Here is a 14871-nt window from a genome sequence, read left to right on the forward strand (position 1 = left end):
GCTTTTTAAAATATATATGTGATGCCTCTGGCCTGGCCCTTGAAGGCATTTGGGTTTGAGATACCTGCCAGCATTTCAGGCTGCGTGACAAGAAGAAAGGAAAGAATGTATTTTGAAGCAGTGTCACCTACCCTTCCTCTGGGAGGTTGGGTACTACACCTCTTGAGACCCAGGTCTATTTCCTTCTGCAGTTGCTGCTTTGGGAAACGTCTTCTGAATCTACAGATTCTTTAAAAGTTTCATGTCTTTTTCAAAGTACCATCCATTCAGTGATAACGAGGGTTTGGGTCGGGGCGCATGCTTGTAAATCCCAGTCATTTTAATTAAAACAAGGAGCCCTGATGGTGCAGTGGTGAAGCACTTGGCCAAAGACAGATGGTTTGAACACACGAGCCTCTCGGCGGGAGAAAGATGTGGCAGTCTGCTTCCATGAAGATTACAGCCTCGGAAACTCTATGGGGCAGTTCTACTCTGTACTATAGGGTCACTGAGTCATAGTCAACTCAACAGCAATGGGTTTGGTCTTGTAAGTAAAACAGTCTCTATGCTAATATTTCTAATAATTAATTTAAATGCTAATCAGAGAACCAGAGCAGTATTTAAAATCAACAACTAGCTACACGTATTTTCCAGGTTGAAATTCCACTGTCACCAATGGCTACGTAATGAAATCCTGACTTTACCTATTTGCTTTCGGGAAATTTTAAGTTTTTCACCTCCTGACAGGTTCCCTGGAGCCTGAACTTCCCTGTCAGGCTGACTAGTGACTAAATCACTGAGGACAAGAGTTTAGCTATAGCAAGGCAGCGTCTTCTCCCTCAGAATGGACAGGGCACCCTACAGTCAACTTACAGTCTCCATGGGAAATAATGGTCATGTCCAAAGCTACATCGACTTTGAGGATATTTCTCCCTCTTCAGCCTTAGGCAATAAGGTTTTCAATATTCCTCAGAGGCAGATGTGCTAACCAGTCAAGGTCCTTTAAGATATCAGAGTCCTACCAGAGGGCGAGGGTTGATTTGGGTGATCTGAAATGCCCACGCCAACTGTTCTTAGGCAGAAAAGCATGGGGACCAGCTCTGCTCACACTTCCCTTGCCTGAAAATTTGCTGCTCCTGAATTTTTTCGGGTCATTCCTATGGCTGAGCTTAGTGCCACACCCACTCTACTTACACAATCCTGCATCCTCTCTAGTTCAGTTCTACTGCCATGACCCATGCTGATTTGCTTGCCTTGCTGCTGGCAGCCAAGCCAACCTTGTTTCTCACCTACATGGGGCTTCTACTCTGAGCCAATGACTTCACCGAGGATGCACCCTTTGGCTGGGAGATTATGTGCAACTACAAGGTTATGCTGGGGCGTAAGAACCTACTTGGCAACAAGTAGCTAAAGGAGTTCAGGTATCAAAAGGCACAAAGTCTTACATACTACCTATTTATAGTTCAGCCACTGAAAAGTTACATGAGTTCATCTCCTGTTTGTACTAACCATCCTTTAATAACTTAGCTGTCTCACAATGCTAACCCTGACAGCTACCAAGAACCTGTCTCTGAATGCATGGAAGGCCATTATCTCCTGAGCCCTTCTCCTCCAAACACCAGAATTTAAAAGAAAGAACAGGCTTCTATACGCAGCTTATTGACCTAACTATAAACACTTTCTGATGGTCTTTTTCTCAATCAGAGAAAATTTGTTTTCATACCTTTTTTTTTTTTTAAACCTCAACTTTGTTCCAAAGTAAGTATTTTTGGAATCTGTAAAGATTATCCATTGTTGTCTAGTCGATTCCGACTCATCTTTACGGAAGCAGATTGCCACATCTTTCAACTGTGGAGTGACTTTTGGTTGGCATCCAAGTGCTTAACCACTGCACCACCAGGGCTCCTTTTGTAAAGATTACAGCCTAGCAAACCTTGTGGGGCACTTCTACTCTGTCACATGGAGTCGCTATGAGTTGATATTAAGTGGTGGTGCTGGGAGTTAAAGCATGCAGTGTGATCCTAATACCTGATTTCTTATTTTCTATTGCTTGCCCATCTTTCTATTCCCTAGAACGGGGTGGGGGTGACGGTGGGGAGTAGGGTGTCATCTGATACATCCAAATACATTAAGTAACTTCAAAGTAAAAGTTGGTGAGCTTATAACCTCAGTGATCTACAGAGTCAGGAAAGAATCAATGAAAGCCACAAATGTTTGTTAAGCGTTTATAAAAGGTTCTCCACAAGCTAATTATGAGCATAACTGTTTATGACCAATAAGAAGTGACCAAAGGTAAATCTCATCTGCTTTTGTGTAGACACCAACCTAAGGAACTCAGATTAGCAATTTATCCTGAGAGGAAACAGGCATACATTTTACACGGGAAGTCTAAGAACCTAACAGGCCTATAACTCGGGGGACCAACTGTCCTTTTAAAAAACAGAACGACTGCACTCTTGAGTACAGCCACATGAAACCAGACCCGGAGCCTTACCGAGTTGAGAGAGTGTAACAGGAGCCCTGCTCCTACAGGGATCCTGCCTGGGGATTTTGCTTGCAAAAGGCTTCTCAATCAACTGCACAAATGAAGGGCCTGGCCCATGAGCAGTTTATAAAGCTGGAAAAGCCTCGACCAGGCAGAAATAAACCTCCCACGCTGGAGGCCCACAGTAAGTGACTGTGTCTCCAAAACCACCCTTGCCACTCAATCGGGTGGCCAGCTGTTGTTAGCTGCCGTCAGGCTGACTCCGACTCACAGCGACTCCACGTGTGCAGAGTAGAACTGGGTCCATAGGGTTTTTAAGGCTGTGACATTTCAGAAGCAGATCGCCAGGCCTGTCTTCCGAGGTGCCTCTGGGTGGTTCAAACTGTCAGTCTTTCAGCAGTTGAGCACTTAACTGTCTGCACCACCCAGGGACTCCCAGGTGAGCACAGGTATTCCCATATGGATTTATTAAAACAGAATTTTCCCAAGACAATACAAAGTTTCTAAAAATATTTTATTTTGCTAAACCCTGAAAGTGGCTTGTTTAAATCTATGTTTCATGTGTCACTGTGGTTTTGTTTTTGTTCTTTTTTCCTCTCCCAACCAGGAGTCCTCATCAGACCAGGCAACTGAGTTGAAAGTCTCTGTCTCTATCCAACTCTTCTCAGCCTTCCCACTCCCCAGTCCCATCCTGAGAATAAACAAGTTCTGAGGAATGTTTCCACAGTGATCTCTGTGAATCGACCCTTTTCTTTTGGATATACCTACATCTCAACAAATAGGTTCCTTAATTAAGGTCCCATGTTAAGCCAATTTTCTTCTATTTATATGTTACATCAACTATTGATCTAGATTTCTGGAACAAATTCTTCCTTTCTTAAATGGACCAATATCCCTTTGTTACCACTCTGAACAGAGGTAGTTATTTTTTAAAAAGAGACCATGATTTCCTCACTTCTCTATTTCCATCAATTCAGTCTGGCCTTGGCAATAATGACTCCAAAGTCAGTTATATGTAACTGACAAATTTAGCCAATGGAACTCAAGGTCAGGAGATTCCAACGAGATGCCCTGGGTAACTACAGTTCTAGTATGCCTAAGGTCCGCATGTTCTTCTTACACTTCTTGGGAGTAAGATGAGGATGAGGATGAAAATAACAGCAGTAATAATAATAGCAGCAGTCAGTACTAACTTACTATGTACCAGGGTAGTTCTGAGTACTTTATACATATTAACTTATTTAATCATTATGATAACCTTACAAAATGAAAACTGTTACCCTAGTTTTCCAGATGAGGAATTTAAGCACACAGAAGTTAGGTAACTTGCCCAAGATTGGAACTCGAATAGAAGCCAGCCTGACTCCAGAGCTCACTCTCTGAACCACAGATGTTATGCTGCTTCTCAAGATAAAGACTTTACCAGGAAACTTGGCAACCATAAAATAGTTTTAGTTAACCAAGCAAACTGAATTACAGGTGAATGAAAAACCAGATTTACAGCCCTTTTAGCTTTCTTATAAGGCAACTTGTAGAGGTTCTAAAACACTGCAAAAACAAAAACAAAAAAACCCTGTCACTTCAGTACGTCACAGAGAAACCTGAAATAAGCAAAACTCAGAAAGAATCCTTTGTTTAGCCAACAATGCAGAAGCACAGTTATATCTGTATCACGCCATACATGATTAAACAGAGGTCTCAGACAGGATTACCTGGCATCGTTCTGAGTTCCTTTTTAGCTTTTCTTCCAGGTCCCTGATCTCTGCTAAGCCCTTGAATCTTGTCTGTTCATACTTTTCATATGCATTCTCAAGCTTCTCTTGTAGTTTTCTGTATTCTTTTTCCATCCTTGAAATATCCCCCTAAAAGTAAATTACAAAATTATCTAGTAAAAATAGTTAAAAATCCCTTTCTAATCTTGTTCTGAGCTCTCTTAAAATACATAAGAATAAAAGGCAGATGAAAATTTACAAGAAAAAAGTCACAATAATTCAAGAATTAAAAACCCCTAAGTACTGTTTAACAAAGTCAGCTGTTGTTTAAATACAGTCATGCATCGCTTGGATGTTATGTGATTTGGACGTTCTGCCAACACCGTATTATACACACCGCCTCTCTGATGGCACCGCTGAGGTTGTCCAGGGGACGAGGGGACTTGCCCGTGCCCCCCTCAGCGGTGGGCCGTGCCACCACGTCCAGGCTCCACACTCTCAGGCTGCCCTGCAGGCCTGTGCGGTAGCTGGTGCCCTGTCCCTGTCTTGGCCTCTGTCCAGCATGGGGGGCACAAGCAGCAGCACCAGAGTAGAGCACCAGCAGCAGCATGGACTTGTAGTATACTCCTGGTGTCACCGTCAGCCCCTTCACTGTTCACCAAGCCCCCCAGAGCGGGTCAGGCGCCCATCCTCTCCCCGTCTCAGAAATCCCATCCCGTGGCCACTCTGGCCTCTCCGAGCCCCTCTGCGCCCGGAGAAGCAGAACCGCCAAGGGCTGTGCATCCACTAGGCAAGACTGAAAGGTGGTGGGGACCATGGCTGTTGCCCAAACGGATGTTATGTGGCACATGACTGTACAATTATTATTGGAATTCAATCTGTATTATAATTGCTGTTGCCATCGAGTCAACTCCAACTTCGCTTCTGAATATTTACTGGTATTAGAACGGTTCAGTATTAGATCAACAGAATTAACATTAAGAACCATTTATTAGGTTTAAAAACTTCACATTATTATGCACATACAGCATCAAGTAACAGAACACATTAACTTTGGCCCTAATTTTAAAAGTTCCAAATGGAAAGTTACTGATCATTTCAAAAAGACAAGTTAAAATACCATCAGTAAACTGTTTTCAGTTATGTAACTGTCTCACAGACCAGCTTTAACTGGACGGTGAGACGTCGTCTCCTTTACTTTGGACATTATCAGGAGGGACCAGTCCCTGGAGAAGGACATCACGTTTGGTAACGGGTCAGCGAAAAAGAGGAAGACCCTCAACGAGACAGACTGACATGGTGGCTGCAACAATGGGCTCAAGCACAGCAACGATGGTGAGGGTGGCGCAGGACCGGGCAGTGTTTCCTTCTGTTGTATGTACGGTCGCCATGAGTCGGAAGCGGCTCGATGGCACCTAACAACAATGATGTATGTATATAAACACACACATTTTTGCCGTGCGGTTTATTGTGGAATCTTTTCTTCTAATACACTTCCTAACAGGTTGTTGTTTGTATCTGGAAGTTCTATTTACTGTGGATCAATCACCTTTCTGAATTCTATTATATCTTTGTATAGGTTTTTGGTTGATTATTTTGGATTTTCCAGGTATACACATTCTTAGCCTCTGTAAATAATGATACTTATACCTTCTCCTTTCCAATGTTACTTCTTTCTCTTATCTAACTTTGCAATCTAATATCTCCAGAATAGTAATAAATAACAATGGTGCTATTTCACCTTTAAACAAGATGATGGCTTTTGGCTTAACAGAGAAAGATACTAATGTGTTGAGAAGAATTCATCTACTGCCATTTTAATATGAGTTTTAGTCAAGAAAGGACACTGAACTTTATCCAATGCCTTTTCGGCAACTATGGAGTTGATCAAATAATTTTTCTCTTATGATATATTAACATGATAAGTTATATTAATAGATTTTCTAGTTGAACCATTCTTAAAGTGGTGAAGGTCTTTAGAATACTTTCCTGTATTATTCATGTGAATAAGCTCTGGTATATAAATTAATACATGTTCACTACACTAGTTAAAACAGTAAAGCCATTATACTTTGAAATAAATAAGCTAAAAAAAATTTCATCTGCCCCGTCCCAAATCTCAACAATAAAAATAAAAGCTTTCTTTTTCTGTTCTAAAGCTTATTTCATGATCACTTTGTATAGGATTAGCTGGCTCCAAAATAGTTCTGGTACATCACCCCCATCTTGTTAATGAAAATTAAACCTTTAAATGGTTTATTACAATTTTGACTTACCGGCTCTGCCTCAAAACGTTCGTAAGGCTCAGTATTGACCTCCTGGTGTGCTACATCCCAGGACACCTATGGGGCAACACAAAAAATGCGTGCTTAATGTTGATTTGCCTCTGATAAATGCTCTAGTAAAACAAATCCATCACGTAAGAGCATTTTAAAACATGCCTACAATTTTCTTTTTTAGCCAAATTTAAACAATGTCCTGTGTTTCCTACAAACATCTGTATTAGGCATGTTTTACTATTAGAATTTATTTTAGTATTAGAATCAGTACAACTCAGAACAGTTTTGGTTCACTAACTCTTCAACATACTTTTTCAAAGCTCCCTAGAAAACAGAAACGTTAATAAGGAGGGAGGAAATCCATTAAGGGTTTAATGAATTCAGGCCCTGTAAAGGCGACTAGGGAACCTTGGTGGCAAAGTGGTTAAGAGTCCAGCTGCTAACCAAAAAGTTGGCAGTCCAAATCCACCAGGCACTCCTTGGAAACTCTATGGGGCAGTTCTACTCTGTCATACAGAGTCGCTATGAGTTGGAATCCACTCCATGGCAATGGGTAAAGGCAACTATGGAAGAACCTCTATTTATTCTTATGTTTGACAGGAAGGGAAGTCTTAGACCCATTCCTCACGTTTCTCTCCATCTGGTAAAAACTTTTAACTCCCTCACTCCTCCCCTGGTTTGGTAGGAGAAACGGCACGTGTAGCCCAGAGCACATGCAGCCCAGATTCTTCCTTTTTCCTTCCTCTTGGGAGCTGGATGCCTGCACAGAGGCACATATTCCGCCTGCCCCCCGCCCCCATGCAATAAGTCTTACCAGCAGACTCCCAGCACGCTGTAACTGTGTGGGTAAGTGTGTGTGATATGGGGTTCACTGTTAGGATGTGCACTTTTCAACAGATACAAGCCACATACCCCCACCACACCTATTAATGCTTCAGATGGTGTATTAACTCCACCTGCTGACTCCTTTATCTCTTAATGGGTACAGAACTTGGGCAGGGAAAAAGAGTATTATTATTATTATTTAATATTTTACTGTGTTTTAGGTAAAAGTTTACATATTAGGTTCCCATTTAACAGTTTCTAAACAAACTGTTGCATGACATTGGTTACATTTTTCACAACGTGTCAATGTTCTCATTATTTCCATTCTGTTTGTTCTGTTTCCATTTGTCTAGCTTCCCTGTCCCTCCTTAGCTTCTTATCTTTGTTTTAAGGTAAATGCTGACTGCTGCCATCTAGTTGATTATTTAAGGGAGCACAGTATTTATGGGTGATACTCTTTATTTTAGAAGCCAATCTATTATTTGGCGAAAAGGTGACCTCCAGGAGTAGCTTCAGTTCTACGCTGTAAGGGTATTTTAGGGCAACAGTCTCGGGGTTCCTCCAGTAAGAAGAGTATTATTTACTGGACCTCACATTTCTTTCTGACAAGATTACCTGTCATGCCCCACAAAACGGTTAATATTTTTAAAACATTTTCAGACAAAGTTTCAGTAACCATTACAAAGCTCATAATTTTTCAGGATTTTAGTAAATAAAATGGCAATGAAAGATGAAGAGAAAACAGGCACTTCAGCATTAAGAAGACTGTTTCCTACATAAGTCTCACCTGCACGGCAGCCATCTGTGTAGGTGGATGAGCTGCGACTGCCCTCATCCTGACTCTACTTCCTTCCCCCTTCTTGGCAGACCTTCCACCATGACTATCATTTCTGCTAGATTCCTTGAGGGCTGTATCAGCATCACCCAGGCCGCAGTGTGACTTCACTGATGTTTCCAGAGAGCCTTGAAGGATTTGTGTTTCGGAGGCAATCCGGTTACCAGAGGTATTCTCAGCATTCACATGATGACCCTCAAAAGCAGCAGCTGCATTGGGATCCGGCCTATCATGGGCAACAAAAGATGGCACCACTGGAATTGCACCTTGCAGCTGATACTCAGAAATGGTGGCCAAAGGTGTATATATGCCAGCGTACTGTGGCATACTTGACAGCATATTTATGTACGCTGGTGGTGACTGTGTGATGTCAAACCCCTGGTAAGGAAGATACGGGTAGTAGCCTGTGACCAAACAGGGTTGAGCCCAGTAGGTTGGTTTCACATCCTCAGACGCTGGTTTGGGAGATTGAGAGGAGACTGGCGTGTGATTTGCATCCTCAGAGACTGGTTGGGGAGAATCAGAAGAGACACACTTGGGCTCCCCATCTGCAGCAACAGGTCTGGAAAAATCTCCAGATGCCAGTTCGGGCTTCACATCTTTGCAAGCTGAGTTGGGAGAATCAGCAGACACTGGTTTGGGCATCACATCCTCAGAAGCTGGTGCTGAAGATGAACCTGACTCTGGTGTAAATTCCCTAGTGTCTGGGTGCAATGACAGAAAAAATGGTAAATACATCTCATCATCTATGCTTGAAATTTCGTCTACTTCTTCCTTAATGACTTTCTTCTTTCTCTTCCTCTTTATCCGTGTTGAAACTTTCCTCAGTGCAATGCAGTTGTCGATCACAACGAAACGGGGACATCTCAGGAGAAACTGTCTCAGACCCCCTGCCTTTTGCACTATCTGTCGAGTTTCTTCTGGGTAAAACCGATACTCGTTGAATACTCTGTGTCTTATGTCCAAGGGGCCATTGTCCTCCAAATACTGAGAGAAGTAACTTGAAAAAAATGTATAATCACATGAGTTACTATTAGGAAGTACTTGTACATACTTATGTGGAAGAAATATTTATTCTCCCAAAGCAAAATATTATTTCACTTCTCACTGATCTCAGCCTCTCTCCAACAAACATACGGTAGTGATATTAAATACCTGAGTAAGCTCAACTACAATTCATGATAGTATAAACAAAATTTTATCTACTCCTTAGAAAATCTTTTAAAATTTCTAGGAAAAAAACAGAAGGGGATAAAAAGCTGTTTTTAAATTTTCAACTACGTAATTACGCAAAAGTAAGGAAAAAGCAGAAAATGTGAGAAAAGGAAAATTTTAAATCACAAGAATGTCAAATGAGAAGATGAAATCAAATCTTGAAAAATCCTATTTGATTCCAAACCTGTTAAAATGCTCCTGTTTAGGAATGTGCAATGGTTCGGAGGTACTGCATCTAATCCTGTCTGATCAAGATCCAGACCCACAGTAACAGGCCAATCCCCAAATCTGCCTCCCGTTCTGGGCTGGCTTTTCAGTCCAGTTCTGGATCTGTTTTCTTTTCCCATTCTTGCATCAGACTCAAAGAGCCTTCTTTCTACCTGATTTTTGTATTCAGTCTGTAACAGTGGTATAACTAGCAAGAAACACAGACCAGGCACCACAAAGGCTTTTTCAAGGGCAAAAATCTCCATAGGGCTTTCTAAGTAAATTAACAAGGAGAGCAACTCATTTAGAAGGGAGGCAAAAACAACTCTTCTTTACAACGAAAGAAAATCACGTTTGTGCAGAGTTGCTGCAAATAAATGCACATGATAATTAAAAATGATTAACCTCTACGTAAAGCAATTAATATTCTGAGCCACAGAGACCAAATGCTACTCCTTTTTGTCAGCCCGACTCCTCTAAATACTTAAAAGTACTCAAACAATTTCTCTTAATGTGTTTCATGATGAATGCTTGTCACCTAGAATAACCTCTGCAACTGATGTGAGCCCACGGAACTCTCCACACACGGGTTGTTACTGTGACCTAGCAGGTCAAATATGGCTTTGCTTTAAATCAAATTTCACTTTTCTAGACAAATCTGAAAGCAGAGGGGGTTGAGGCAGGATAAGGTTAAAAAACAAAGCACTGTAGTCTCAGGAACAGTGATCACTGAAGACTTAAGCTGAGGACGTAGTAACACTGGCTGTACCACTTGTCCCAAGACAGACCTTTCCAGTCAGCGTTAAGTTGTCATCTACACCAGGAGACTACTTAGCGAACGGTGGATGTGGATTTAGTGCTTTAAAAAGTATTTAAAGTATTTGTTGGACTGTATAGTTTTGCTCTCCGTAGCGAACACTAACGAGTATTACTGAAAAACAAAGCTTTCTATCTGGACTAAAATACTTAAAAATGTGATAACTGAAGACAGACATCACATGAAAGGAAACTACTTTCAGTAATTCAGCAGTGACGTATTTAACAACAAAAGGAGTTAGCAACATAAACTATCATACAGATTCACATGATGATTACCAAACTGCTAAGAAAAGTCGAGATTCTAAACAATATTTAAGGATATAAAAAAATACCGTGCGTGTTTAGGTGAAAAAGGCAAACGACAAAATGGAACGTACAATGAAATCATGTTTTACACATGGAGACCCACCCAAAAGTAACCGTGGTTTATCTTGGTGAGGTCCCTAGGTGGCACAAATGGTTCGCACTCAACTGCTAACTTAAAGGTGGGCTGTTCAAACCTACCCTGGGGTACCACGGAAGAAAAGGCCTGGGGATCTGCTTCCGTTAAGATTAAAAACAAAAAAAACAAATCTGTTGCTGTTGAGTCGATTCTGAAGAAAATACTATGGAGCACTTCTGCTCCGTGACACATGGGGTTGCCGTGAGTTGGAACTGACAGCAACGGGGAACGACAATACCTCAGTGGTAGGATTGTGCACGATTCTTCCTTTACACTTCATTTTCTAATTTCTGTAATAATTTGTATTACTACTTTTATAATCAGAAAAAAATTTTTTCAGAGAAAAAGAACTCTAGTTTTTCCACCGGCTAATTAGCAATGGATTTTTCACAGTAACAAGCAAAACCAAAATTTAACTCAGTAACTCGAAGAGAGATGGTACTATGACCATAACGTGAATAAAACTTATAGTTAATGCTACTTGAAATGCAAAGGTACCTTTGTACTCCTGAAGAGTAGTCTCTGTAAGATAAGCTATTGGGTCCAAACTAGAACAAGTATAATTTCTTCATAACTTGAAGTTTTTTGGCAAGAATACTGAAATCAAGAAAAGGTTGACCTGCAGCAGTCATCACAGTATTCCTGACTTTTTGTGCAACAATTTTTCTACTCCATGCTGTTTTCATACACAAGTTTGGTTTCACTTTTCTTTCATCCATGGGCCAATAAAAGGAATGATCATTCTTAAGCCACCACATATTTACTTCTAAAAATTCAAAGACAGAATTATGTTTGGAGGAGTAACTTCCTGTCATTTCTTGGCTTTCTCTTATAAGATAAAATTCTATTTCAAAATACAAACAAATGAATCTCATTTTTTCTCATAAAGTTGCATAATTTCTTCTCACATACAATGGTAATAAATTCTTCAAGAGGCAAGCTACTGAAAACCGCACATTTTGGCTCCAGTTTTGGAAGCTAGAAGCAAAGTCTAGCGTATTTTAAGAAATACAAGTATAGTTTGATGGCTGTTTCCATGGAGTTCTCTGGAAATATGATTTGCTCAGGACTCCAACTCTAAAGAAAAACCATGAAGAGGGACCCAAAGGCATAAAACTAGACTGGAAAGGGACGGTGCATGTGAGGAAAACAGAAGAAATGACAAGATTATGGATGAGTAACAAATTTTTCAGGAGACTAGCTAACTTTTAAATTACTTTTCTATTACAGATTTAGCCCTCAATTGCTTTTCTTAAGAAAGGCTGTGTGCACTAGTAGGAGCCCTGGTGGCACAGTGGTTAAGCGCTCGGCTGATAACTGAAAGGTAGGTGGCTCAAAGCCACTAGCCACTCTGTGAGAAAAAAATGCGGCGGTCTGCTTCCATGAAGATTTACAGTCTTGGAAACCCTACGGGACAGTTCTACTTTGTCCTACAGGGTCACTATGAGTCAGAATCGACTCAACAGCAAAGGGTTTGGTTTCTTTTTCTGGTTTTGTGCGCTACTTACTAATGCCAAGCTCAAAATGCTAAGCTGCTTCCTAGATTTTCCTGAACTTTTTACCCATTTTATACTCCCCATGTAACTGCTGAACTTCACATTCACATTTTCAACCAACTCACATCCAAAGTTACTTAAAAAGAAACATATGTTTCCCTTCCATTAGATTAATGTCAGGAAGTCAAGTCTCTAATATAATGCAGAGTATGGGGTTTTACAGCTGTACTATCATCCCAGCTGAAGGAATAATGGTTTCCTGGTATCCTTTCCCCAGTACCAGTTCAAGGATAATAGTTCACTAAGCTTATTATTTATTACTGGAATTATGAGATTCCAAACAATTGCACCGAGCATCATAAGGACTGCAAGATCAAAGAACCATTTTACTCCTCGGCAAATGTACACCTGAGAATTCATGATAAAAAGATCATGGCTGGAAACTTTATTGTTTATCAGTCCTAACAAGACATACCAGGACAGTTTTTTGTTTTTTTTTCTACCATGCTTTAAGTAAAAGTTTACTTTTCAACTTAGTTTCTCATATAAAAATTTATACACACCCTGTTATGTGACCCTAGTTGCTCTCCCTATAATGTGACAGCACACTCCTCCTTTCTACCCAGGACTTCCAGTGTACCAGGACAGTTTTAGAAGTAGAAGGTATCTATATTAACAGCTCAAACCAGGGCTTCAACCCTGTTTATTTTTTCGCTAGGGGTTGTGAGTCAATAACTGATTCCTTTAATAAATATAAAAAAAACCCCAAACTTCTCATCGTCAAGTCAACTGGACTCATCGCAACCTACAGGACAGAGTAGAACTGCCCCATAGAGTTTCTAAGGAGCAGCTGGTGGATTTGAACTGCCGATCTTTTGGTTAGTGCTGAGCTCTTAACCACTGCACCACTAGGGCTCCCTTAATAAACATAAGGGACACAAATTAAGCAACTTCACATGCTTAACTGGAAGCCGCAGTATAAAATAATGATTGTAGGAATGTTAAACTACTTACTCATACAGAGTTGAACATTTCTGCTTTGGGTTCGCTTCGCCCATCTTCTTATTCTGGCTATCATATTCGTTATTTCGCTGTTGCCGTTTTTTATAGTAAGCTTCAAATTCTTCTATGTCTTTCCGAAGATGCTCAGGCACCGCAAAGGGGCCTGAGGAATGCGAACTGCCTCTGTCGATGAAAAGCATCACTTTGTGAGTAACAAGCTTCTGCGTGAACCAGAAGAATACTTAAACTGAAAAAAATAAATAAAAAAAAACCCCACAAAGATGGTAACTATTATTCAGCATTATAATGCAAAAACAAAACAAAAAACCTACCATACGACTTAACGCAAAAAAGTTACCCTTCCACAATCAAGAGAAATCATACCTGACATTCTAAGTTTAACTCCGTATTCTCCCTACCAAGAGCAAATTTTTACAAAACTCCTGGTTTTAAAAACTGATGTGTTGCATTAATTAAACTTACTAGAGAAAAAACTTAAGATTTTATTATAACTGCTATTAATTTAAATTAAAGGAAGACTGAGACTGGTAAAAGGTGCTTAATAAAAAGACTTAAAAAATAAGAAAAAGAGTAAGGTTCTACCACTCTAAAAAGATGTAGTAGCTTGAGTGTGGGCTCTAAAACCAGACTGCCTGGTTTGAATCCTGGCTCTGCTATCTTAGGAGATTTGTGGTCTTGGGCAAGTTATGCAACCACTCTGTGCCTTATCTGTAAAATGGACTTTATCTCTTAGGGTAATTATCTCCTCGGGTGGATGGGTGGATTAAATGAGTTCATATCTGTAAAGCCTTTCAATAGTGCCTGGTACATAAGTATTATCTAAATATAACATAGTATTATTTTAACTCTACACAACTCCCAGACTTAAAGAATTCATGAAAATGACTAAGTTTTAAGAAATATGAGAAAAAGTACGTTGCAGCTTTTTGGTCATAAAGGAAAATATAAAAAGATCACCACTCCTCGCTAGTTTTATTTTTCTTTATGTCTATTTGGTTCTTGAAAACTCAGTTTCAACCACCAGCTGCCGCTGAAGATCACCAACATCTAAGGCGAAACTGCAACATCATACACATACAGCCTCCACAACACCTCCTCTCTCCTATTACAGCAAATACGCTAGTAATTGCTCACACAGTAGTCCCTCATTGAACATTTCAGTATTTTCTAGACATTTTCGTAGGATTTTCCCACCGTGCCCTGCATATAGTAGGGTCTCAATATGTACTTACTGAAAGGATAGCATCAGCCTTGTGACTTCACAACAGTTTGTATGAATTCTTAACACCTATAAGCCACGTTATAAATTCAACCGAGATGGGGCACATCAGGTTGTCATAAAAGATGCGCATCTTTAGACACGGGAGTTAGGGAAACGAAACTCAAGTTCAAAGTATATTAAATTAATGCCACTTATTATATTAAAACCCTTGATTTAAATGACACAAAAATTAAAAAACTGTACTTACTTATTCTTACTGCCTGAAGTGACAGTCTCACTTTTAACACTTGGTATTACTGAAGGCGTTCCAGACCCAACTAACATAGGCTGGT

At 40.3% G+C, this 14871-nt stretch overlaps 1 protein-coding gene across 1 annotated transcript in view; it reads right to left on the bottom strand.

The window, feature by feature from the left end:
- The window catches only part of TTC3 (tetratricopeptide repeat domain 3), a 62965-nt gene that overhangs the window by 21908 nt on the left and 26186 nt on the right, over positions 1–14871 (bottom strand). Inside the window, 5 exon segments of the mRNA XM_023724418.1 lie at positions 4177–4326; positions 6453–6518; positions 8068–9115; positions 13309–13479; positions 14787–14866. Of these exon segments, the coding sequence (XP_023580186.1) occupies positions 4177–4326; positions 6453–6518; positions 8068–9115; positions 13309–13479; positions 14787–14866 (1515 nt within the window).

This window comes from Trichechus manatus, unplaced genomic scaffold (genome assembly GCF_000243295.1).
Source record: "Trichechus manatus latirostris isolate Lorelei unplaced genomic scaffold, TriManLat1.0 scaffold00245, whole genome shotgun sequence".
Lineage (NCBI taxonomy): Eukaryota > Metazoa > Chordata > Mammalia > Sirenia > Trichechidae > Trichechus > Trichechus manatus.